We start from the raw sequence: 26,887 nt of genomic DNA, 5'->3' as shown, positions 1-26,887 counted from the left end.
AATTGGGCAGTGCAGCAAACTTAGCAATCAGTGTAGCAATGATCTTCCCTGATCAACTGATCAAAGTTAAGAAATGTGGTATTCCTGAGGATTCTTCGAGCGCATCTTTGCCTTTCAAATACGGGGCTTCTCATTTATGTTACTGCTGTAAGGGATGTTACGGTCTCCCAGCAGAGAGTAGACACTGATAGGCCACTCAAAAACCAGCTTTGCTATAGCACTATGTGAAGTTCTCCCATCTCCCTACTAAACTAAAAAAAAATACAACTTTCCCAAATACAAACTTGAAATCCGTCTGTACATTGAGACGTCTTTTATGTCTGAGACACTCGGCTTGTTACCGTGACTTGACTTTTAAACATTCCTTGCAACACAGAATGGATCCTCCCACACAGCGTAGCAATCAAATGCTCTTCGGGGTGGAATCGGGAGGATATTGTTTATTTTTGGGACGGGAACAACGCTGGTAAGTCACGTCAGGAATGCAAGAACTGAGGCACTTCAAGAGTTGAGCACAGGTCAGGAGTTCAGGAAGAGCTCTGAGCTGCAGAGGAACCCTGTCGAGAGTGAAATCAGTCGCTTGATGAAATCAGAAGGAGTGCTGGTGCCTTGACTATATTTAATCTATGATAGCTCCTGTCTTGCAGTCAAGGCAGGGGCGGGCTGCCCTCCTCCACAGAGCTGGATTAATTAATGCTGTTGGTAGCAGAAATGCTTGGGAATCGGTTCTTCCTCAGCAGGGGCCCCGTGGTGGGTAGAGGATGCCTCTCCAGGCCCTGAAGTATCACGCTGGGCTAGCGGTCCTCGGGGTCTCTTCTTGGGGTCAGCCTTGTTTAATACCTGGGGGTGTTTGAACCAAAACTTCTGATTGGAAAACACGACTCGGGGGGGGGGGAAGAACCGCAGGTCTGATCGTGAGAATTTCCTCCTGCCGGAATGGGTTTGTCGGTTTGTCCCGCAAAACTTCTGCATCCCTAGCTTGCACCCTGGCCTCCTGGTTCGGAATGTGCGTCTGTGTAAGGCCCTGTGTGGGACATGTGTTGGATAATTTTTTTTCCCCCGCTTCCCCTTCTCAGAAGTCAAAAGAAGTTTTTATTTCATGCGCATGGGAGCGAAACACACAGAGATGCTCGGTGTGTTTTTCTCAAAGTAATTCAACTAGGACAGTCCTTAAATGTTTTTCTGTTATCTATCGCGCTTCCCTGTGCTTACAAGATTGGCACTGTTCCAAATTCACGCACATCTTCCTACCTCCCTATTTACTAGAGATACAGTAACTGCTTTTAATACAAAGCATGCATTCCTATACAGTATAACGGTATAGAATTACATAGTAGCCCTTGTGTCAGTATTCTTCCAATCCAGTTCAAACCAGTTCTGAATGTCCACCTCATAAAATATTGCAGCTTCTGCAAGAAAAGTGTGTACAAAGTTCACAGAGACCCTCTCAACACAGGAGGTGAAATCAGGTGCATCCTTCTTGTCTGCTCCATCCTGTGTTGGATGCTACAAGGGAGAATATGGCTTCTGAACTGCAGTCCGCTCTGGTATTCTCCTCTCCTGAGGCAGTGACATAGGAGAAGCTCAATAAGGGTTTAACCATAGTGCTGATGTCAGGGTTCCTCAATGAGCTCTGTCCTGCCCGGTGTCTGGTTATGACAGCCTGAGGGTAGGAGCTGAATGCCCTTGTGTCATGTCCAGGTTGTTATCTGTTGGGGGGTTTGGCAGGTGGTGTCATTTGATTATTTCTATATTTCAAATGAAATATACTGTGTAAGCTTTTTACAGCGTACTAATAGCATAGCCACCCAGGGACACCCTGACAGCCCATGCTGAAGACTGTGGTCATGTGCCTTATCCCAGATTTTCAAAACAATATGGCCATTTCAAATTTAATCCTTAAACTACATAACGCCAGTTGACAACAAATTTCAAACAGCATTTTGGAACGTAACCACGATCTACAAGATCTAAAAAAAAATTGCTGGTCCTGGAGGCATGTCTGGTGTGGCTAGACAGATTTTTGTAAATTGAAAAGTGGATGGCATTTGTTTTAATTCAATGGCGAATGACCTCCTGCTTCTGGCTGAAATTTTCCCTTTGCTAATAAGTATTAGCCTGCATTGTAATTTCTGGTTATGCTTTTGCTTTGAAGTTTTCCTCAAGCTGTATGGAGGTTTAGCTCATTGTCTTGTGTGTTTTCCTCATGGACGTGTGGTGGTTGGCACTGACACGTCACAGCTCTTGGGTCCTGCGTTCATTTCCAGCCTGGTGCACCTTCTGTGTGGAGTTTGCATGGTCTGCTTGTGTTCACGTTCCAGCTTGCTCACTAGGACAGTTGGCGACCTCTAAATTCTCTCATCTAAAGTTATGCTTGTGTGTGTGCGCCTGCACCCTGTGATGGACTGCCATCCTCTTCAACGTGTAGCCCGGGCCCTGCCAGGAATAAGCAGCCTCTGATGATGCAAGAATGATTTACAGCAATGAACTCTCACAACCTGACAATGACATAGGCTCTTAGGTCAAATGATTGAATTCCTGAAAGATAAGCCATGAATCAGCATCTGAAGTCACTTCTTTCTCTTTGTTTCAGGACAAGGACTTCCTGAAGCCTTTACTTCACAAAATTCACGTTAACCCTCCGGCAGAAGTCTCCACTTCTCTCAAAGTGTACCAGGGCCATACTCTGGAGAAGACCTACATGGGCGAAGACTTCTTCTGGGCCATCACCCCAATGGCGGGAGACTATGTTCTCTTTAAATTCGACAGGCCCGTCAATATTGAGAGGTGACTAGAATATATATCTTGTGTGTTGTGGAGGTGTGGTATCAGTGATCTTATAATGAGGTGAAACCAGGGGAAGTTGACACACTAACTGAGATAACACTAAGATAAACTGCAGTGGTGTTCACTCACAGTGAGCAGAACATAACTATATCTCTCAGAGCTCTAACTAAGCAGACCTCTCTGTACACAACTGGGCTACTTACTTTCTGGCTCCAGAATGAAAATCTCTTCCAAAAATTCCCACTTCTCCAAGGTGTCAACTGGTCATTTATCAGTCACCTGCTTCCTCGCTCCCTTTTCACTCTGTTCCAGTGCATACAAGAAGTTCTGCCAGCTGGAAGCCTCTGCATCCTCTGCACTCATCCTGGGTTTAACAGTCACCCAGCCAATCATCTTTCACCAATTGGTCAGGTGACAGAGGAAGGCAGGTCATTTCACATTGCCTTCTGGGAAATGTGGTTCTGAGAGGAGCCTGCATCTTGTTTCTACCTACTGCTCTTTTATAATATATACTGTACAGCAGAATTTTCCAGTTATTTTGAGTGAAACACATCCAACTTTTTTCTCTGAGTACTGAAAGGTGGGTCAGCACTGTGGATCCAGAATTTTTAAGTCACCTGTGAGCTGGGTCCTAACAACTTTTTTTTAACTTAGTTTATTTTAAAATGTTGATCGTCGATTACATGTAGATCTGTGCGCAATCGGACATATTAATTATATGCTCAGTTCTCTGTGGCCCTCCAGGACCAGGAGAGAATATCACTTAGATAAGCTGTTCAACTAGTGTACTTTTACAGAGGAGAGCCCTGTGGCACTTTACCTTTCATACCAAAGGCGCTAATTGCAGGCAGTAATCATCTGTCAGCTCATGACACAGCAGATTGGCTCTCCACAGGCCTAAGTATTGTTGTGGCTCATTAAGAATGTTTGCAGACAAGAGAAGGCCATTTAGCCCATCTAGCCTGTTTGGTACTTTGTAGTTAATTGATCTCATTCAGCTGTTTTCTTGAAAGAAACTATTGTATCGACTTCAGCAAGGCTGGGTAGTTTCCATACACCCATGTTCCTGACTCCCACAACTCTTTGGGTAAAGATGTGCCTCCTGTTCTCTGTTTTAAATGCTCTTCCAACTGAGACGTGTTGGCTTTGGCATCTCCAGGGCCCAGCCTTTGTTGTTTTATTCTTTTAAAATATTCTCATCATCGTTCACTTTTTCTTTACTAAAACCTTCAAAAACCCTTCGGTCAGCCTGGTTCTGCTGACTGCATGTTTCTCTAAGAAGATTCTAAATTCCGGCATTTGTAGAATAGAAATATGCAGAAAATGTAGAAATTTATTGTGGTGTCCTGTTTTCTTATTTCCATCCAGAGCTGTTTCAGGGCTGTTATGTAATTACCATTACTTGTTTGAAAAGGGAACGAAATTGCTGCAATTAGACTGTCCCTGGAGGTCTCCCAGCTTTTAAGTTCCTGTACTTCTGTTTTGGCTGGAATGCCTGAGGATTATGTTGTGAGAAAAAGGAGGAGTGGAAAATGTTCTTGTGAGAATGAATTCCGCATCAACAGTACAGCAGAGACCTTTTACTTGTGTGTGTGTGTGTGTGTGGCATGACCACTGTAACATGAGCAGGGCCTGGTTACTCTCTGAAGACAGATATTCCATCAGCAAAAATAGAAGAGCTTTTTTTACAAATCTCAAGGGATAAAGATTTAAGTGTTTTTTGAAAGTTGAAAAGATTGACGTTTCCAGTTTGTGAACTGTTCAGTCCATTTGTCTGTAAGAGTACTTTTAAAAAAATGTAATGAACTTTAAAGACTGGAGCTGAAGAGATGATTCCTGAAGTTGCGTCTTCATGAAGCTGATTACAAGATGTCTTATTTTGATGCTCTCATGTATGTAGCCTTATTGACCTGTAGGTTATAGTACTATCCTCAGGTGTAAGAACTCCTTTCTAGGTGAAAGAGGCTGATAGGAGTATTGGGAAGGCTAGCTCATCTTTTTAAAGAGGAAACCACCTCTTTATATTAGAGTAGGCTACAGTTTACTTTTTGCTTATTTTAACCAAGGGATAAGAACTTTCAATATGAAGAGTCAAGGGAGCCGTTCCAGATCTTAATGGATTTTTGATGTATGTGATCTTGGAACAGAGAATTGCAATACAGGGGAGTGGGAATAGGGTCTAAGGAGTATGTGGTGGGATTTATTTCAGGTACCTGCTGAGACTGTGCAAGGTGAGATGCTCTAAAGTTGAAAGTGTATGAACTAAGCTCTGAAGTGGAGCTATAAGATGCAGGCTGGCCTCTGATTTTATGATTTTTAGACCACGAAAGCTCAGAAGATTGATTGCACTGGTCAGTACAGACTTTAAGAGTAGTGCTCTTAACTGGATTCAGGAGATGAATTGAAGAAAAGGGGCCTCTTTTACTTTTTCCCTCCTAACTTAGTGGTTAGTGCAGTACTGTAGTACTGATGGTGTTGCTTGAATTCATGTCAATGAGGCATTCTCTGATCATGTTTATGCTCTGGAGGTTTCACAGAGAAGCGTTGATTGCTGTATCAACCAGAGTGATACTTTACAGACACGAGTCTTCTTGACTTTTACCAGAGCTGAGGAATCTATCATGTCCCCCACTGCGGATTTGTAAAGTATAATGGAGTCCTTGGGTCTAAATTGGCCGAGGGTAATGGAAAATCTGAATGAACAGGCCTCATGTAGAGAAACTTGACTGGATAATTAACAAAGAGCTACAGTAGACGATCCTGAATGCCTATTTCAAGAACAGGAGGGTCACTAACAGTCCGATCACAGGTGATGAAGAGCGTTCGCCCTTTGCCATGAGTGACAAAGCAAAGCCAAAACACGTAGGAGAGCGCAGAATTCTGCTGTAACAGAACAGAGTGTCAATACAAATGTTAAATTTTCCTATACCTTACCTTAGTTCCCCATTAATTGAAATGCTGAAGAAGTTTCTCACTTCTTCCTCTGATCTGCTGTGCAGTGGGGCTGCTGGTGCAGAATGCCCTCTGTGTGTCACCCAGGTGGGGCTGCTGGTGCAGAATGCCCTCTGTGTGTCTCCCAGGTGGGGCTGCTGGTGCAGAATGCCCTTTGTGTGTCACCCAGGTGGGGCTGCTGGTGCAGAATGCCCTCTGTGTGTCTCCCAGGTGGGGCTGCTGGTGCAGAATGCCCTTTGTGTGTCACAATTAGGTGGGGCTGCTGGTGCAGAATTGCCCTCTGTGTGTCGCCCAGGTGGGGCTGCTCTTCAGTGTTGGATCAATTAGGTCCCCTCCTAAATGCAAAATGCTTTAGATATGTCTTTGAGGATTAAATGCAGTATATTAATTATTATTAAAAACATTTATTCAGTACCTAAAAGCTGTGTATTTTATTTTACTGAAGACATAGAATAATAAAATTCTTCTGATGTACATATAAAGTAAAAAAAAAATGCTGCTGTCAAACAGCAATCAACGATAGACAACCCCCCATCCTCTTCCCCTAATGGATATTTTATATTCATTAGTCATTGCTGTTCGGATTTCCAGGCTGCACCGGGGATGCTGAAACTCTAAAGGCCCGCTCTGAGTACAAATCAATTGATCATTAACTCCATCATTAAAGTGTTGCCAGGTGCCTTTTAACGAGTTGATTTAAACATGCGCCGCTGCCCCGCGGGCAGGAGAGCTCCTGTGGAGTGAGGGGCCTCACAGGAGGGCAAAGAGCGCTTTCTGAAAGGGGCTGACGAGTCCTGGAAGGTGAAGGCTGCTGGAAGAATGAGAATTCATGTGGCTCCTGTCTCCGTGGCGTTTGGATTCCCACCTCAGAATCCAAAAACTGATTTACTGTACAGAGATCTCGAACGTTTATGTTCAGCTGAATCATGTGCAAGTCATTCTTACTTACCTTCTGTTAGACTGTGACTTGGGGCATGTAGTTTTCTGTACAAAATTGGACCTGCTTTATTAAAGATGGTGAATTTCAGAATTTCACAAAAACCTTTTCTAGAGTTTTTTTTAGGGATTGGAGTATAGTAGGCCAACTTGCTGTGGCCTTGAGATCTTTGGTCCTTCCAGTTATAAAAAAGGGGCACTTCAGGGTTTGAAGCCACAGAACAAACCAAATACCGCAATTATTGTAAGCCTTGTGCAGCATCTCGCTCTGTGGTAATATATAATAATAAACTCATATTTATATAGCGCCTTTAAAAGGGGCATCTCAATGCACATAAATATATCATTGATAAAGCTTCTATATGTAAAGCTTTAGACAGTAGGGTGTTTTTATATGGGAGCATATACTGGGTTAATTTTCCTCCTTTGAATACGTTCTGCCCCCTTCAGTTCCAGCTTGATTTCCAGCTGTGAGGAATGCAGTAAATGCAGTATTTGCTGTAGGGTCTCACCCAGGGTCGAAACGTGATGTCTCGCTAGGTGGAAGCTGACGAGCTGCGGCGTAGTTTGAAATGAATCTTATCTGCAGTCGGAAGCATCCTCCGAGGCAGAACCGCACGAGGACCCCAGACTGGCCCTAAAGGAGTGTAAACGCCCCCACACCCCGTCTCCGCCACTCACTGGTGGCAGGATAAGATGGAGCAGGTGTCACAGCCAGAGTTAGACTAGCCTCCTAGTGATGCCACTTCAAATGCTTCCCTTCAATGAGAGATGGCTGTCATCTGAATAACATCACCAAATCACACTCCAGAAAGGAGTGTCATGGGTCAAGCAAAATGCATCAAGGGCACCGGGGCCATGATGGTGGTATTTTAGATTTTATTATTGGGCGCCCTTAAAATACATGTTGTTCTTCAAAGGGTTGCAAAGTCATTGATTTCCGGGGACTTGTTAATCCAGGTGCAGGGCTTTAAATGTCACAGCCGCGATTCTCTTGCAGCTTTTAAAGGGCAGGAAAGCTTGGTGGAGCTGCAGGCCAAGGTGGAAAGCAAGAAGGTTGCAGCGCAGTGGGCACGTCACTGGCTCAAATACCGAGCGACCGAGATGGAAACAAACGTTTGATTTGACACCAGAAAATCTTTAATGCCTCTCTTAAAAAAAAAGAGAGGGAAAATGGGATTTATGGACACGACGAGTGCTGCACAGCAAGTTGCTATTAAAAAGCACTGGGATTCCTGCCAGCCCGCTGGAAGACTCCTGGAGCCATGATGTTTAAATCAATTATCATTAGTTTCCAAAAACCAGACCTTGCTTACAGTGCGACTGGTGTAATAGAAAAAGCTGCAGGGTCCTGTTAGTGGATTGATGGTCTGGTTATAAAAGATCCATTATAAACAGTGAGTGCCTTTCGTGTAGGTGAGCCTGTCGTTCTGGCACTGTACTGTAATGGCTAGTCTAGGGCAGGTGCTGAAGCATGCTGTAGTGGTCACCAGAGCTTGGGCTGAGTGCCACTGTCCTTTGCAGTAATTTCTGCCCTTACATTTAATAACCAGCCCGTATCGGAGCTGGAGATGATGGCTGGGATTGATTGCATCGTTTTCTCGGGTACTTGGCTGTGGCTTGCTTCCTTCCTTACTTCCTTAGGTTTGTTCATTATCATCAGCTTGGCTCAGCTGATTGTGAGCGTTGTACAGCATTAAACTTTCACCCTGCAAAACTAATGATCTTTAAAATTCATGTTTTAATATATTTTGTTTTCAAAAGGCCTTCGATTTTTCTGTGTTAAAACAACGGGAGCAGTTAAAACTGAAATTACAGTATAAATTTAAGAAGAGTTTATAAACAGTTCCCTTCCTTTTCCCTCCTGCTCTGTCTACTATCGGGACACCTGAAGATAATTCTGACCCACAGCTATCAGAAAGAACAGAGAAGTAGTGGAGTTTGTTTCGCTGGATTTTTGATTATGCGATTAATTTATATTAGCATGCCCTAGACAGACTGTAACAATCAATCTTTAAAAATTATAAATACATGGAACTTGAGTTTGCCTCTCTGCTTGAACACTAAACCCTTCAATGTTTTGTCTATGCTGCTATTGACAAGGCTTGAAGAATTCAGCCTTGAATGTTTGTTTTTTCTCTGACATCAGAGCTGCATGTTTCTAACATGTTTCAAGCATCACTTTGTCTCTTGTCAGCTTTTTGGCTGGATTTTCTCTTTCTTCATGCAAAGTTGAGAATTTTGAGCTCTTTGTCCAGACCATGCTGCCCAACCTATATAAACATTCATTTTTCATATGTTTTGTATACAGCTTTGGTTAAGGATTGGGAGGTTAAAACTCATTAAATTCATCGAATGACAGGTTGCTCTCTGGAATCTGTTTCAGCTTTGCAAGACAATAACGTTTTCTCCTTTTAACCTGTGTGTATGTATATATATGTATGTGCCTCTGAAAAACTCAAACATCTAGCGAGTGTTTAATTGGACAGTGTTTGAGGTTTGGCCCACCAGGACTGTGTGTGTCATAGTCCTGGGACAACACCTGAACCTTGGCTGTTTGTTTCACAGGTACCTGTTCCGCAGTGGAAACCCAGAGCATCCTGGAGACAAGATCCAAAACACCACTGTGGAAATCCTGCCCGTCTCGGTAGGCAACACCGGCGAGCTTCAGGATTATTTTAGATGTCTGAAGAGAGTGGAAGGACTGCACAGGCATCGCGCTGGCAGTGGCGTGGACGTGCAGTGCATGATGGGCATGTTGTAAGACCCTCGCATTGTGACAAGTTGGGTCTTAATTACTGTGGTTGCGGTTCGAGAGATTGACTGTCCTTGGAGCAGACTGGAGTGGACAGAGCAAGGCAGCAGGTCTGAAGCACAAGAAGCCATTCTTGAAAACCCTCTGATTCTGGATGCTTCTTGCTCTGCAATGCCTTGGTTTTGCAATCCTGGCAGCAAAAGGACAGTTTATAACTGTTTCAAAGAGCTTTCTGACTACTTACAGCTGAATCCAAAATGTAAATATAAAAGAAGTGACTAACATAAATCTGACAGCGAAAGGCTCTTCAATGTCCTGGAAATGTCAGGATGGAGAGTTCACAGGTTATCTGTAAGACAGGCATAAAGAAAATCATAACATAGTTTAAAAAATGTTATTGAACACACTGCAGTACAATGCAATGAAATGAAACCACAGAGTTGTGGTTACTAGTTCTTAACTGTTGACGCCATTGTTATACATGATTAATACAGTAAACCCAAGTTTTTTTTTAATGTTAGTTGTCTTAAGGGTAAATATTGATGTACCATAAATAGCTTTAGCTATTTCAGGCTGCTACCAGATCAGAAAATCCTGATCAGTTAATCATCAGTTATTGATCACTTAAATTCAAATGACATGGATCAATTTAAATGTGATCAGTTAAATGGGTGATTTGAAAATGAAGAATTTTAGGTCTTATTTTAGAAAAAAAATGAAAACATTGTGGCTCCTAAGGACCAGCATTCTTGTAACTGCAGAAGACACTTTATTAACAGATCAGTAAAGTAGAGACGTTTCTAGTCTGAGATTTTATGTTGGATAACCGGACTTGGCTCTCCAGGACCAGATCTCCAGGGCTGGAGGTCTTTGCATTAATGAATTAGAAGATGGCAGATTTTAAGCCATCTGGGGTTAATATTTTTAGGTTTGTTTTCAGAGTAACTGATTTAATAGGAGAACTTCCTGAATACACACACATTCTCTGTCTTGATCATCTTAAACTTGCTGCCGAACCTCTCCTTGGCTGCGGGGGATGTCGCAATTTCGTGTTTAGTCACAGGCTGGTGAGCAAAACGGTGGCCTCTCCCTTCCTCTCACTCTGAAATGCAAGAGCGCTTTGTTCTTGTTTGACGGCAGTAACCCCAGCTGGCGCAGAGGCAGAATTCCTGACTTCACTGGACAGTGAGTTTGCCCATGAGTTAGCCTAACTGGCACTGAAAGAGTTTTGTTTTTTTCCTTTAAAACAAATAAAAACTCGTGGATCCTCCGCAGAGTGTAACACAACCTTGAGGCAGGTGCTCGATTTGATTATCCGGTATGTGCCTTTACCTCTGTGCTGCTGACCTGTACTTAAAAATCCCATCGCTTTGCCAATGCATGGCCAATCGTGAGCGAAGAGGAAGTGAGGGTGTTACATTTTGTACTTCCAGGTCACAGTTCACAACCACTCGGCTAGGCATAGATAAGGCACTGACTACTGATTCTGAACTGTCCTTTGAATGGAATGTCTCTGTTTCTCAGGAAGCTGGACTGGAGACCAAAGATAAATCCAAACGAACAGATGACCGCTTCTACAGAATCGGTAAGCATAAAAGGGTTTCTTGGTTTGTGAGTGGAACTAAATGTTGACTGTGAGGTGCCAATGTTCCAGTAGTAACTTAAAAAAAAATCATGGTGACACGCTGCTAGAAATGTAAAGCTCTGTCGTCTTGTTGAGTTTTCTTGTTTTGCCAAGCTCACTTGTGCACAACCCCTTCCTGGGTGCAGAGCCTGTAGACCTCTGGTCCTTCTCTGCTCTTAATGACATAATAATTGAGCTGATCATTAGCTTAACTGGAGCTGTTTAACACTTGTCAGCTGTGGATATAAAGACTCCCGCTGGGCTCTGGTCCTGGGAGGTTATGCACCTGTGGTTTGGTTCCCACCTCTGGTCCTGAGGACCCCCACACCTGTGGCTTTATCTTCCAGCCGAACGTTTGCTCAGCCAAACGTTTGCTTGCATAGTTGAACCCTTAATTACCCTAATTAGAGGATCCCTTTGAATTCTTTGTTTTCCGTTGCCAAATATGTTGGCGGTTGCCTTTTTATCACGTTTGAGAATTTCAAGCCGAAAAACGAGCACATGCGAGTTCAATGAAATAAAGAGCACAGCTGGAAGAAGAATAATAATAATAATAATAATTGCTTACACTTATATAGCGCTTTTCTGGACACTCCACTCAAAGCGCTTTACAGGTTTTGGGGACTCCCCTCCACCACCACCAATGTGCAGCCCCACCTGGATGATGCGACGGCAGCCATAGTGTGCCAGAACACTCACCACTCATCGGCTATCAGTGGGGAGGAGAGCAGAGTGGTGAAGCCAATTCATAGATGGGGATTATTAGGAGGCCATGATTGGTAAAGGCCAATGGGAAATTTGGCCAGGACACCCCTACTCTTTTCGAGAAATGCCCTGGGATTTTTAATGACCACAGAGAGTCAGGACCTCGGTTTTACGTCTCATCCGAAGGACGGTCCCCATCACTATACTGGGGCATTAGGACCCACATGGACCGCAGGGTGAGCGCCCCCTGCTGGCCCCACTAACACCTCTTCCAGCAGCAACCTTAGTTTTTCCCAGGAGGTCTCCCATCCAAGTACTGACCAGGCTCACACCTGCTGAGCTTCAGTGGGCTGCCAGTTGTGAGCTGCAGAGTGATATGGCTGCTAGAATAAAATCCAGCAGGTGAGAAATGGCCTCGAGGACCAGGGCCTGGAGTCCCCAGTCTACCTCTTTTCACTGGAGTTTCTCTCGCATCTATCCCAGGGCCACACACTTCTCTTACAGTCTAGAGTCCATTCGGCCAGTCTAGCCCATGTAGTAGTTAGTAGCTAATGGATCCAAGGATCCAGACGCTTCTTGAAAGAGCTTTCCTGGAGATTCCCACCACCCTTTGTGTAAAGATGTGTCCAGTCCGGACTGGAGGATCTCATCCAGCCGTTTCTTGACATAAACTGGGGAACCGTCTTCACCAGCATGCTTGGTAGCCCATTCCATACTCGCATCACCCTCGAACCTTTGCCCTCTTGTTCAGATTTCCTCTCCATTGTGTGGTACTGGATTGGAAAAGCCAATGCCAATTACACGCAGTCCAGATTAAAGAAATAGCTACACCTGCATGTTTTGCTGCCCGCTACCGGTCTGGAAACGACGTCGTTGTCCTCTACCTGGAGGCCGGTGCCAGGAGGTGGAACCGCAGACTGTGATGGCGCGAGAGCTGGGCTGCCCGGGCGGTGCCGACGCTGAGTGGGGGCTCTGTGTGCTTTCTCTTCAGGGCAGTTTGAGAACGGGGTGGCAGAGGGCGCCGTGGACTCCAGGTTTAACCCCGTGGCAGCGCTGCGCTTGAATGTGCTCCGGGATTCGGCCGTGTGGGCCATTCTGAGCGAGGTGAGAGCCTGCTGTGGTGCCGCAGCCACTTTGTCTTTATATAAACATTAACAGGACTGTATTCCTACAGTCAATACCACATCCTAGAAGATAATAAATTTGGTCCAATTAATGAAAAAGTAATGGAAACCCATAATCTTACTTTTTCTTAAGTTGCTGTTGGTTTACCAGCCTTGTAGTTTGTGAATGAATTTCTGTCTGCCACGTGCAGTCTGGGCACTGAAATGCACCATTTCCTCTCATGGGGGAAAAGTACAATATTTGAATGTTTCCATTGTGTCAAAAGTGAGATAATCCTGTGGCACTTAGTCTGTATGTCAGTTGGGAACCAAAGCTCTCTTACAGTGACAGCCTGGGAGGTTCATTTATACTGCTGGGCATTTATTGCAAAAGTGTGAGTGAAGTAATTTACTTAAGGGCACAACGGTGATGTCCTGCCTGAGATTTGAACCCACGACCCTCCAGTGAGGAGGCTGGAGTCCTGCTCCACTCCTCGGCTTTTATTTTGTCCTCTGGGGAAGACACTTGCATGTAGATATGTAGGGAGGCTGGGAACTGTCATTCCGTTCTGGGAACAGATGGCCAAATCTGTGAAAATGCACTTGGCCGATGTTTGTTTTTCACAGCTCGTACGCAGAGTGTAACGCCTGCTTCCTTTCTTGTTTCCTGTCAGATCCACATCAAAAGAGTGTCAGGCTAACAGCACTCTCTGGTGTGAGACAGTTCCTCGCTGCCCTTTGTGAACAGAGGCCTCACTGCAAGCAGCAGCAGAGCCAGTGGAAGGACATCTGGCGCTTTCCTGTCTCTGGGAACGAAGGACGCTCTGAGTCTACCTCTTGTGAATACTACTGTACAGCAGTTCCCCAGCCCCCCACTGGAAACCTAACGCGCATTCCCACACCAAACCAGGTCACCTAAACCGCCAGCAGGAAGTGCAGAAAATACCCAGAGTGCTCCAGCCACCTTGACGCGCAGCTCGTTCTGGGAAGCCCAGGCTGGGAGGGTAGGTGTCGCTTTTCTGGGGCGCGCTGCAGTTGAACGAGCCACAAGGTGGTCCAGAAATCTACACCAGAGTACGCCAGCTCTGTGACGGAGGTGACAGTCTGTCCCGGGTCTCCTGTCCTCTCGGGACAGGGCGGTGTGCCTGTATTCTACACCAGTCGCCAAACACAAACTGTTTGGGATGTACCCTCTGGAGCCACAGCCAAACACCGTTGAGAAACAAAAAGCCAGCAGCTGTTCAGTTCATTCCACAAAGGGGAACCAACAAGTAATCACACTGTGCAGTTTTCTGTGTTGTGAGGCTAGTGACCTGTGTCATCCATGAATCAAGCAGTGTGTTTGAGTTTCTCTGTGGCTTTTTCTGAGAACATTGTGCCAAGCGCTCCTTCAACTTCATAACCCCTCACAAATGGTTGCTTTTCATTATTAGAGGGGAAGCTTGATTCTTGTTATGCAAAAGTCCATTCGAGACCATGAGGTCGCTTAGCTGGAGTAATGTTAATTTAGCTGCCCGTTTCGCTTCTGTTTTTTACACAATAAAGAATTGTCAGATACCTTCATTCTCCGTCTAGAATGTTAGCGTCAGGTTTGAAAATGAAATGTGTTACATGTTGGTATTCGCATTGTCTTCTGCTGTGCGAATCAACTTTGTGGTCACTGAACACGTCGGTCACCCAGGCGCAGAAAAGGCTTCTCTCCAGCCAGCTGGACAAGTCCAGGGCGTCTGAGAGCCTGGCGGGGAAGTATTGTTCACTGGGCCCACACAGCTAAAAGGTTTAGAATAATGGAAACACTTTCACCAGCTTTGTTTAATGTATTCATATAAGGAAATCTGGATCCGCATTGCAAATGTTGTAATGTTTTATATACATATAAATGAAACCAGATTTCAAACCGTAATAATATGCTGACTACTATATATTCCCATTCTTGGATGTTTCTTCAAAAGTGCTCTCAAAACATCTTTTTGAAAGCTTGGTTGATGATGTCAGTCATGATGGTGAAACAGCCCAAACAGAAACTGACTGAAAATCACATGGAAAAAAAAAATGATTAAATGACTGAAATATGTGTAACACAAGACATTTTCACTTCACTTCTCCCTTTCTTAGATGTAATGAAATTGAAAAGAGGTCGAGACTTTTAACAGTGGCTGGGGTATCTGCCGTGTCCCGAGCACGTTCAGTTCCAAGTCGAGCTGTCCCGCAATGTCAGTCGTGTGGCTTCCCGGCCCGTTTTCAGGCTTTGAAATCTTAAACCGATCGTCATCGCCGTGAACGAAAAGCAAAAACTAGTACGAACATTTAAACGCTTATGTGATGTCAGTTCGGTTATTTGTTGCCGCTGGTGAATTCCAAGCACTGGAAGCAGTCTCTGAGCTTCCTGGGACCCAGTTCTGTGAGCGGTTCAAAGACAGGCAAGTACTGGGCTGCAGACACAAAGAGCTTCGAATGGTAGTCAGCACACTGAATTCAGGAATGCATCTTCTCAGACATGTTGCAGTGTTAGATACTATAAATCATACATACTTTTCAAAAGCAATTGTTGTATAAACTTGGATTAAAAAGGTTTGTTGAATAGTAGTGCTATATGTACTTCGGTTTACCTCTGTGTAGAGTATCTGTAAAGCTTCTTTCTCCATTCATTTGAAGGGATATATTATAAAGGATGAAGGTTAATTTATTATCAATACACATACATTTGTGTGTGTGAAATTTGTAAAGGTAGAGCTTTTCCTTTTTTACAAATGTCAAAATTTATTTATTTTTGTTTAAAACAAAGGATGTACTGCCATTTCAGAATCCGTTTGGGTGAATTTTCTTGAATTTGTACAAATAAAAGCGTCCTTTTTAGCGCTGAAGGCATATTTTAAAAGTGTGTGCCTTAATCGTCCAATTTCTGATGCAGTTTATCTTTTTAAACTGAAAAGAATGTTTTCACTCAAATGAGAAACAGCAGTTAGATCAAAATTGATATGTGGCCCAAATAACATTTACATAGGCTTGCAGTTTCATTTCTCTTATAACAGTGCAGTACTTTAATATTTTTCATACAGAAAATATTTGTATGTGCCCAGAGTTATAGAAATATTAGTGATTTTTAGACCAAATGGCTAGTTTGTGTTCCATACAACTACAATCATCTTATAAAGCTGACAAATGTACATGCCATTCCAAGTACATGCCTTGTTTAAAAAACGTGCAATTAAATAAAAATAGATAAACGCCTTAAAATGTTGTTAAACTGTTCGGCAGAGTGTAAAACGTAGTCTTGGTGTTGTTTCTGAATTGTACTGTTAATAATCTGACCAGATTAAGTTATAGCATTAGCCTGTGAGGCCTCCCTGTACTTTTGGAACAACGGGGAAGAGTTCGAATATGATCAAATGGGCAATTAATGGGTTAAGATAACAACAGAAGGTAGTGTATACTAAGCGCTGGGATAGCTACCTTTGATATTTGTTCTTTGTTTTTTGGAACTAAACAAAGGACTATCATTCCAGAATAAGAATTTCCCCTCAAAGGCAGATATTGAATCTTATATTGAGTCACATGCATTAACAACAGTTTGTTTGCGTTTATTACATAGGTTTATTGGCAAATAATCTTCAGCATTTAAAGGAAGTCTGCCTGTTATAAACATCCACAGTTTGTGCCTTCATCTGTTTCATCTTGTATCACAGATTTACGTGGCTATTATTGAAATAAAACTTGACCTTGATACAATGCTGGTCTTTAATTTTTTTTTCCTCTTGAAGAGCAAATGTCTCCTTGAGAAATTCCACTTTCATCCTGTGTGATAAGACATATTGGCTTGTTAAACACGGAGGAGCAGAGTCTCCACAAGGGAGGGTTGTAATTCCTCTTTACTTTCATTAGTCTTCAAAAGGTTTTTCCGGAGCCCAGTGGCTCATGGGAACATTACAAAGGTTACAGAGGAGAGAAGATCATTGGGTCCGTCTAGCTATTTGGTTGATATTAGCTAATTCATCTGAGAATTTCAGCCATCGTTTTCTTGAAAGACACCAGAGTATCGGGTTCAACCACATGGCTGGGGAGTTCCACACTCCCACCACCCTCTGTGTAAAGAAGCACCTCGTTTTTTTTCTTCCTTTTATTTTTCCACATGTGGAAACTGATGGCAATACCCTTTAACTCATTTAAGGTCACATAGTTTCCACTTTTTTTTCTGTAGCTTGGGTTTCACTAACTAGGCTGAAGATTTTTTTTCTGATGGATGTTTTTTTTAAATAAAAGAAAAATACTCTATTACTGCTCCATCTTGGAGAAAGACATGGAGAGTACATTGGAAATTTAGGTTGGCAGGAATGAATATGAAAATGAAGACGGAACACCTTTTCACACAGTGGGATGTACAAAGTTGGTTTTGTATTATGCTCCAATTATGTTTTTCTTCAAGATGCTGAATCAACTTATTAAAAAGCAAAATAAGCCTCTCCTTGTCCCAAAACATTAACTTATGGCTGGAAACCGGCAAGAAGAAGTAAGAGGTGTGTGGTATTTACTGAAGAGGGGGAATAGAGACATCCACCAATGTTTTCCTGGGAAATTTCACACTTGCTGAAAAACCTGCAGTACTCAAGCCTTAACATCTACAGATGACACTACTGACCTCTGGTGTTTGATCAGAATTATTACACTAAAATTGCTGTGATGTTATGGATACCTGAATAAGAAGTGTTACAAAGAAGAGGGGACCATTAGGCCCATTAAATATGGTTGCCTGTAGCACATTTTATCCAAGTGTCTCATCCAACTATTTCATCAAAGACTCCCATGACCCTTTGTGTAAAAAAAAGTGCCTCCTGTTCACGGGTTTAAATGCACAATGGATACCTTTCAGATTAATAATGTATCTGCTCAGGACAGATTCCAGAACAGAAATATATTTTGTTGTGTGTGTTGTGGTCAACACAATTGTATGCAACATTCTAAATAAAGCCTTGCTGGTACTTTAGTCACTTTAACATAAGATTTACATTCTTTTAACTATATTTTGCCATTTTAGTGCATCCCTATGGTGCCTAAAAATAGCTGGTGCTGCCTTAAAATTCTTATTTCCAAACTTGTGGTTTGTTTTTGCTACCTGCAAGTAAACCATCACCGTTGTCTACTCTAGGTGTTCCTTTCCCTTTGCTTGCCGAGTGCTGAATTTTAGCCTTTTCCTGCTAATTTTTTTTTAACTCATCATCTGTGGATTTTTCTAGTTTTAACTATACCAGAATTTAGATCAGAAATTTGTCACATGTTACTATATCACCAAATCTAAATTTACTCTATAATTGTTACTACAAAGTGTTCAGTCAGGTCAAGGTTACAAAGTTTCAGGTAGAATTTTTTTTTCCCCCATTTATAAGTACAGTAAGATCAAGATCACTTTATTGGCCATATACAATTTCTTGTATTAGGAATTTCTTTTCTCATACCCCAAATTGCTCTCCATGAGACACACAGACAGGGAGAGAAGCTTGGAGTCAGAGCGCAGGGACAGCCATTTATACGGCACCCCTGGAGTAGTTGGGGTTAAGGGCCTTGCTCAGGGGCCCAGCGAAGTAGAATTCCTCTGCCGGCCGCGGGATATGAACCGGCAACCTTCCAGCAGGCGCAGATCCTTAGCCACAGAGCCACCGCACCACCCTAAACAACTTGCTTGTTCCCGCCTGGTTACGAACCGGGGACTTTTTGCGTGTGAGGTGAACGTGATAACCACTACACTACAGAAATTATAGTGATAACCCTGTGTATTAGTACTTACTACCCTTCCGTTCCAGATCAGGGTGCAGGGCCCCGTTTTGATTTCCAGCTGTAGCTCAGGCACTGACTACCAAAAGGAAAAACGACATGAATTTCAGAAACACAATCAAAACCTCAGATGTTCCCTCAGAATCTTGATGCAACTGTTTTCTTTTTTTTTAAAAATGGGAATTGCGATTGTCATTTTTTAGGTCTGGTCTCTACAGCGGCCCTTTCCACATCTTTCCAAGAGAGAAAACCAGACATGCAGGCGTGAGTCTCCTGTTTACAGGCTCATTTCTCATTGAGTATCTGTCTTCCACATCCTAACACACAACTTGAGCTTCCACCTTTTCCAAACTATTCCAGACTCACACAAGGGTTCACAGCACGCAAAGTAAAAACCTCTTTATTTGAAGAACGCCTTGTCACAGGAATGTACATTATTTTCGGGACCAACAGCCGATGTCCTCAAGACTGAACTGCATGCAAATTCAGAATTATCTTTTTTTTTTTCCCCTCCAGGAAGAGGAGGGATTCTTGAAACTCAAGATAAAAAAAACCTCCAGGTACGTTATTACAAACAGTCCCACGTTTTATCTACAGTGAAAACTTTTATTTACAAGCTTTACAAAAAAACCTCCAAAAAAGGCTTCATCCCAGCTGGGTTCCCCAGCAACGAATGTGGATAGTCCTTCAGGGAAGTGGTCCCACATTCTACTGTACTCTGAATTTGTAGAACCAGCAGAGGCCTTTGGTGAAGTTCCAGCCCAGGCCCAAAGACAGCAGGTACAGCAACACCAGGGGAGCAAAAGGATACAGCAAGATGACTGTGTTCTTCAGGAATGGTAACGCTGTGGAGCAAGGAAACAGAAGTAAGAATGCAGATACTTCAGCTGGATGATGAAATATCCACAATCTCATTTATGTTTGTCTGAATCAGGCTTCCCAGCCAGGTGTTTGAAGACCAAAGTCTGGGCTCTTTCAAGAAACTGCCTGGACAAAAAGTGAAATTTTGACATTTTTGAATTTGAGACAAAATTTCACTCAGCTAGTAAACCACCAGGTAAGCAATGTAGGCTGAATGGCCTCCTCTTGTGTGCTCTTTATGTTTCTATGAGATCTAGATCTGATCTCACGCTCATGTTGACCCACGTGGAGTCTGGGGTGAACATGTGATGACATTCCCACAGGTCTTTATCAGCTGTTCTCACAGTGCTATTTTGTAATAAAGCCTTTCCAACGGTCTCATACTCGCACTTAACACTGAACTGATATGGCCAACTGCTTTACCCCCCCCCCCCACAGGAACAAGCCAGAGATCTACAGTAGATAAATCCCAGACCAGCAGGCTGATGGTTTCAAGATTTGCCATTAGAATTCGGCAGTGATGTTAAAGCTGCTGTGTTCAAAGCCACTGTCTTGGATGCACATCCTCAACTAAATAATCTTTCCATATCCTTCCACACGCAACCGCATTTTCATTTCCAAGAAACAATATTGTTTCACAACTTGTTTCACACGGCTGAGAGGAAGAACACAAACACAATGACGGGAGGCTGCAAATGCAAACTGCACTGATGCAAATTCACAGCAGGGGTACAAGGCGGAATACCAGCGGGCTTTTAATCTGCAGATACAACTAGGTTATGACCTGGGGGGCAGCAAAGTTTAGATACGTTTGCATTTCCCATCTCAGAGGAACAAAGGGTATTGTTTTGAGGTGTCTGCCTGGTTGTATGTAGGCAAGCAGCAAGCACACTCAGATGTTCAAAGGGTGTTTCAGACGATTTGCTGAGGTTACGTAACTTCACTGTCAATCATTAAAACCATCACAGAAGTGAAGAATCATAGTGATGGAGAACAGCATGAATAGGCAAAGGAGAGAAGAGGGGAAAAAAGAGCTTGTGCCACGTGAGGAGATCTGGATCAGTCTTGGAGACCAGATTCGGACTAAATAATCTAAACACTACAGAACATTTGTCGTCTCTTTTTTTAATCAAATTCTGATTTCTTGCGCCCTAAAATCATCAGACTTAAAACGTTCTCTCCTAGTTTGCTGAATAGGGAGATTGATTCTTATTCATCCGTGTTGTAGGACAGGAATAATAGCCCTTTTTTTTAGGATGCAATTTGCTTCTCTCTTTGTCATGTTTAAGATGTTGCATGGTGAACCTGGATTACGAGGGCAGAATTGCATATTATCTAAATGTATTGAGAACTTTGTAATAGGGATTATTTATAATGAATAAATATTTGTCTTGTCAAGTATGGAGTATTGATTTATTACTCCAATGCCAGAGAATAAAAAGAATGTACAAGCCTCACATTTCACATGGTAACAGTCATTTCCTAACCCATTATGTTGTAATAATAAAAGTAAACAATGGGATCTGATTTTATTAGCACTCAGACAAGGTCACTTACCATTGTAGCCCAAGAAGGTGATGTAGATATAGTATCCTATGGCGATCAACCACACTGTGTTACCAACAAAACACCCCAGGAACCATTCAGAGTTTATGAAGAAAATGTCTACAAGAAAATTTGAAAAAATCGGAAATCATGTATTTTATAAAGCTTTTTTTATAAGAAAAACAAATATGCTTATCAAGACCTGACAGTGGGTGCCTGCCGTGGTTAGAGAGCTGACATGGCGAGGAGTCCAATAGTCTGGGCCCACACATGCAAGACCTAATCAATCACATCCCAAGTGAAGTGCACATGGGTAATGATGAGATATACCCCCAAAAAAGAAGCACCCATATTGATTTAACTTCCATCCAATTATAAGTTTACTATACATTTACTATACATACTTACTACTTACTATTACATCGGTCTCAGCCTTTTCTTGTGCCTTTTTTTTTTCACTACAGCAATCAAGAAACCAGCCATCAGGCAGTTTTCCCTTTTGGGGCTTCTTTTTCCTAACAGTACTTCATTCGCAGCCCTCTTAACGGGTTCAGTCTGGACCACCAGCCTGCAGCCAAAGAGGAACTGCACCGTACGAGTAGCACTTGAACAGCCGGACAGAGGTCACAGGCTTTCCAAGGTGCTTCCAAATGTGTTTTCATGGGGAGACAGCCTTTGTCAACTACTGCCGACAACACTAGTAGAAAATCTAAGATCAATGCTATAAGGAGGAAAAATAAAGGGATGCTGATTCAGAGGAATCACATAACATGAATGCCATAATATAGACCTATACCATACATAAGTCTTCATGTTTCGAATTCCCAACTGTGATGATCTTTTATTATGTACCCACCCAGTCTGCAAGTGACAATGGTGTCTTTAGGTCTCACACAGATCATATAGCTGGCAAGAGAAAGGGCAGACAGGCTCCTCTGACCTGCGGCCCTTAGGGTTATTCATCTTTCAACACGCTACTTTCTTTCAACGGGTCCAGTGTGTCTAGATGGGCTCTTAATGACCCGGATCAGCTCTTTACTGGCTGGACCAGCTCTCCCACCCACACCGACACCGTGGTTTAGAAGAACCCGGAAAGCTGCAGACACACCAGGCCTCTGGGGTTCCCTGCACTTGGCTGTTCCGGTTCTGGTGCTGTTAAATCCAGAACTGCTTACAACGGGGTGCCTAGGGGTGCTTTAACAGGTTGCGCAGAAATGTCCGCCCAGCCGCCACACTTACGGTTGATGAAGAACAGCTGGAAGAAGTGCAGGATGACCAGTAGGGGGTAGAAAGCGTTGAGGTGGACGTCAAAGGCGTAGCCCCACTCCACGTCGTACTCTCGGCCGGGGTGCTTCATGAGGTACTTGTTTGTGACAACCCTGGGAAACGAAGCCAACAGTGCAAAGGGCCTCCTGAGCCTCCATACTGCAGGGGTTAAGCACACGCCGGCCACAGCTGACACATAACGAACAGTGAATCAGAGTAGAACAGCATTTCCCAGCTCTGGCCCTGCAGGACACCAGCGCCCCCTGGTGTTAGTTCCAGCCAAGTTCTTAGCTGCAGGCCAATTGATTTCAGTGTTTAAAGCCAGACAGATTTTCAAATTTGCTTTCAGTTCTTAAAGTTCCACGGGGCCGGTAATTACCTGAAGTGTAATTAATTGGTATCAAACCTGTGCCAATTTATTAAGTTTTATATCTATCCTCATTTCAGGTGTTTACCTGAAATGGAATCAACTGAGTCTGCCGAAACGCCGGCCTTTCCTACCAGGGTTTTTAGATTGATTATTAGGTATTGAGACAGAAGAATAACAGTCTATGGTAAAAGAAGACTGTTTAGCGCTCAGCACACTCAAAATGGGTATTTTGCTAACTGAGGTCTGAGAGTGGAAACATACAAGTCTGAACAAGCAGTAAAATCAATTAAAGGCATCAATTAAAAAATCTCAGATTAATAAACAGTGTCTTAAATGAATATTTAGGACTAATTGAAAAGAATAACAGAAAATATATTATTATATACAGTCAGAACATTTGGTACTACTTAAAAGAGTTTCAGTCTTTAGAGGTGGTACCAGCGAAGGTTGCTAAAGTAGGTAGCGAGATATCTTACCACATTAGCGTGGATATCAGCAGTCCCACTCCGATGCAGTCAATGAAGACAACCCACAGGAACAGCTTCAGCATCTCCACAAACCCCATCCCCAGCACGATCGCAAAACCTATGGTTGAGACTGAGAACAGAGCACAAAGTCATCGTTGTTTCCCTCATGGCACTGAAACAAGGAGTGATGGAAATCCTGGAGAGACTCCAAATTCTCACAAGGAGCACGCACGGATATCCTGACAAGGAATACCCCAAATCCCTAACAAGGGATACCCCAAATCCTGACAAGGAGTTACGGAAATTCTGACAGGAGATACCCCAAAGCCTTAAGAAGGGATACCCCAAATCCTGAGAAAAAAACCTGACAAGGGGTACCCTGAACCTAAAGAAGATGTGATGGAAATCCTGATGAGGGGTGCCTTGAACCTTGATAGGGCATGATGTTAACTCTACACCCGAAATGAAGCTGACTGTAAATTTTAGGGATGCCTGATTGCACAAACCCAGCAGACAATATGCCCAGGACACCGAGACCAGTGTAACACCCCTGTTCGTTCTAACATGTCCTGGGATCTTCAATGATCACAGTCATCTGGACGACAGCACTTCCTACAGCCCAGTGCCCCCAGTCACCACACTGCAGCCCTGGTTTGGAAACACTGATCCAAGAGGAAGAGCACCTCCTACTGGTCCACCAGCACCAGCGAGAGCGGGAAGCTGAACGTTCACCCACCCGCGAGGCCAACTCACCGCACAGCCAGACGCTGAGAAGCACGAGGAAGGCGGGGTCGTCCCTGGCCCACTGGTCCTTGGTCTGCTTCCTGTAGTGGAAGTTGCGGTACACTTTCTGCGGGGACGTGAACAGGTAGAGCATCTGCCAGGTGGCGAATTCGAAGTCCATCTGCCGGAAGCGCAGGAGCCGGCGCAGGTACTTGTGCCGCTTGGCGCCGGCCGTGTGCCGCGCGGCATCCCGCGGGCTCAGGCTGCCGTTGCCCTGGCTCGGGGGGGGGTATGCGGTGGTGGGCAACATCTCGCTGCGGGAGAGGGGAAAGAGGTCTTGAGCCGCTTCGGCTCCACGGGAGGGAATTGGGTTTTCATTCCCACGGGGCACTGCGCCGATCCTGCTGGAGCACTCGCCCCCCCTGCGGCTCTTTCCGAGCTCATCGGGCGGATCGGTAGCTCAGCCGGAGCAGCTGAACCCTTGTCAAGGCTCTGCAGCCATCGTTGATGTAAAGAGACCTCGAGAACCGGCCGGGTCCTGGCGCTCGAGGACTGCGCTCATGCACCCGTGTCTCAGACTTACCCCTCCGCGCACAAAGATTCCACATCACGGACTCGTTGAGCTGGTGGGCGCATCACGGACGGCGCAGGCGTTCTGAAGCGCCGCTGGGAATGAGCCGCAGACCAAGGCTCTCCAGACGAGTTGAGAGGCCTTTTGCTAGTGGGCGTGCCTCCAGCTGTCCACCCCCTCTACTGTCGGAGCTCGGGGGGGGGAGTTATTCATAACATCAAGGCTTGATTTCTGCTCAACTCTTTGCTCATGGGCTCCTTCCCTTAGCAATGTGCCCCAAACTCTGCAGCTGCGTATCACTCCTACACTCAAACCTCTATATAAGCCAATATAAGATCTTGTTACCGACTTTTAAGACTTTAAATAACCTGACTCCATCACACATTTCTGAACGCCTCCAGGTTTACACTCTCTCCTGCAGGCTCTGCACAGTTGAGGCTGGTCCTTTGCTCACTGTACCAGGACTAAATCTTGAGATTTCTGGACTTAAGGATTATGCTTCTTCTATCGCTGCTCCTTTGTTATGGGATGACCTTCCTCGGACTCTACAGGAGACAAATTCTTTGACTCTCTTCAAATCTAAACTTAAAATTCACCTTTTTACCAAGGCCTTTGTCTGATTGCCCGACGGTTTGTCCTACTGTATATGCTCTTGTTTTTCTTTTACTTTTTATTGCACTTTGTTTTTTCTTTATCACTATGTACAGCATCATTGGGTTTGGAAAGGCGTTTTATAAGTAAAAAATTATGATTTGGAAGTTGGGAATGGGTGATAACACATGATGGGGTGTCACCTCTGGTTAGAAACCGATTTTCACACCTGCACACAGTACAATATTCTGCTTCAGCACAGGGAACGGAGAGCAAGCAAGACTCAAGAGGAGCCATGACATGTGTCGAGCTTGTGAAAGGAAAGGTTGGGCAATGCTGATCTATAAACCAAAACTTGAGCGCTGTACCATTTTAAGACAGAAAACAGAGGCTACCCTTGGATCAGGCTTGAATATCAGAAGCCTGATATGACTGATATCATCAAAGCAAGGGACACAACTTCATGACGGGTTGGACAATTCTGAAGAACTCAGTGAGATGTCTTTGGGAAACTTCTACAGCACTGAGAGAGAAATACAACAGAGGAAGGAAGAGGTTTGGGGGACTTGCTGAAGAAAGAAATGATACAAGACCGAAGTGTGCAATGCCTCTGGTCTCTGGTCCTCTGGACACCTGAGTCTCGCCACCCCCAGTAGTTCCTTAGGTTTTCTGACACACAGACAATGATTCACAGCTGTGGACAGCTAGGACCAGGACAGTATTTTTCTGCAGTATAAATGGGGCACAAATGTAGATTGTTTAAGACAAAAGCCTCAGCCAAACGCTTAATAATACAGAACGGCAAGGTACCGCCCTGCTTTCAAAAGGTGTCAGATTTAGGGTCAGTGACTTTACACTGCAAAGTCTAACACTTTACTTTATGGAAGCCTCACTATTCTGCAGTTCTAAAAAAAAAGGCATTCGTTAAACAGTGCTGGAACTGAAATGATCAAGCTAATTTTCAGCAAGCCGGAGAAGGTAACCTCCCCCTTCATCGGCCACGGGTTGCTCCCTTGCCTTCTGAAACTCAGAGGTGAGATATCGAACCCTGTCAGCCCCGATCCCTTACTCCATGGCCTGTTAGCTAAGCTCCCGGGCACTGTGCTTTCAGTGATGACATGTTGTTATTAACGTCATGTGGTCTCGCTGCCCGGAGGCTGAAGTGTCTCCGCTGTCATTACCTTCCGATTCAACAGAACAACCCCGTTCCACTCGGGGGACGATTGTTGTGTTGCTTTTTGGAACAACACAACCATCCTTTAAAGCGAAAATAGACACAAAAAATAAGTAAAGAATTCGTGCACTTCTAGAAAAAAAAACGTTATTATGTGCAATTACGTCAATTCGCCCATGTAATGCTTTGTCGCCCGGAAACAATATGTTTACAATAACAACTAAGCAAAACAAAATCAGATATAATCCTGTCCAAATCCAGAGGTTGACCTGCAGTCTACATTGCCTATTCCCCTTGATTACAAATAACTACGTCACAGAGTTAGCTAATTAACGCAGCTTTAACTATGTGAGTTAGCTCACAACAAACCTATTTTCGAAACAGAACAGGCCGTCCTTAGCATTCACGGGCACAAAGGATGCTCAGAAATTAATACACACCACGATGCAAACGATAACAATAAAATACAGAAACTCGGTATCACTGCTTACCTACAAAACCAGCTAGAACCCCGAACTTCCTAGAACGCTCCAGCCCGAACTCCACAGTCCCAGTTCCTGCACACGTACTCCAGTGCTTAGCACCTGAGAAAAACGCCTACTGTCATATGCACTCTGGGATTTGAAGTCCACTGACTGACAAAATGTAATGATCTCTGCCTTTGAAAAAACTACAACTCCCATCGGCAATG

General features: G+C 43.9%; 2 protein-coding genes across 2 annotated transcripts in view; one reads left to right on the top strand and one right to left on the bottom strand.

The window, feature by feature from the left end:
* Window positions 1-16,591, top strand: part of mgat4a (alpha-1,3-mannosyl-glycoprotein 4-beta-N-acetylglucosaminyltransferase A) — a 72,790-nt gene extending 56,199 nt beyond the window's left edge. The window contains exons 12-16 of the mRNA XM_088912793.1: window positions 2,594-2,787; window positions 9,244-9,322; window positions 10,955-11,015; window positions 12,751-12,863; window positions 13,537-16,591. Coding sequence (XP_088768919.1) covers window positions 2,594-2,787; window positions 9,244-9,322; window positions 10,955-11,015; window positions 12,751-12,863; window positions 13,537-13,563 — 474 coding nt within the window. The 3' untranslated portion in view covers window positions 13,564-16,591. The remainder of the gene's footprint in view (window positions 1-2,593; window positions 2,788-9,243; window positions 9,323-10,954; window positions 11,016-12,750; window positions 12,864-13,536) is intronic.
* Window positions 16,592-19,005: 2,414 nt separating this feature from the next.
* Window positions 19,006-26,799, bottom strand: unc50 (unc-50 homolog (C. elegans)). The gene is made up of 6 exons (XM_088914708.1): window positions 26,688-26,799; window positions 23,891-24,174; window positions 23,147-23,267; window positions 22,274-22,413; window positions 21,047-21,154; window positions 19,006-19,473 (listed from the first exon to the last, which is right to left on the bottom strand). Exons 2-6 carry the CDS (start codon window positions 24,168-24,170, stop codon window positions 19,337-19,339), a joined length of 786 nt encoding a protein of 261 aa, XP_088770834.1. The 5' UTR covers window positions 24,171-24,174; window positions 26,688-26,799; the 3' UTR covers window positions 19,006-19,336.
* Between the last annotated feature and the right edge of the window lie 88 nt (window positions 26,800-26,887).

The sequence above is a fragment of the Atractosteus spatula genome, chromosome 4 (genome assembly GCF_055471065.1).
Source record: "Atractosteus spatula isolate fAtrSpa1 chromosome 4, fAtrSpa1.hap1, whole genome shotgun sequence".
NCBI lineage: Eukaryota > Metazoa > Chordata > Actinopteri > Semionotiformes > Lepisosteidae > Atractosteus > Atractosteus spatula.
Note: the sequence above shows the minus strand (reverse complement) of the source record. Positions and strands in the feature narration are given on the sequence as shown.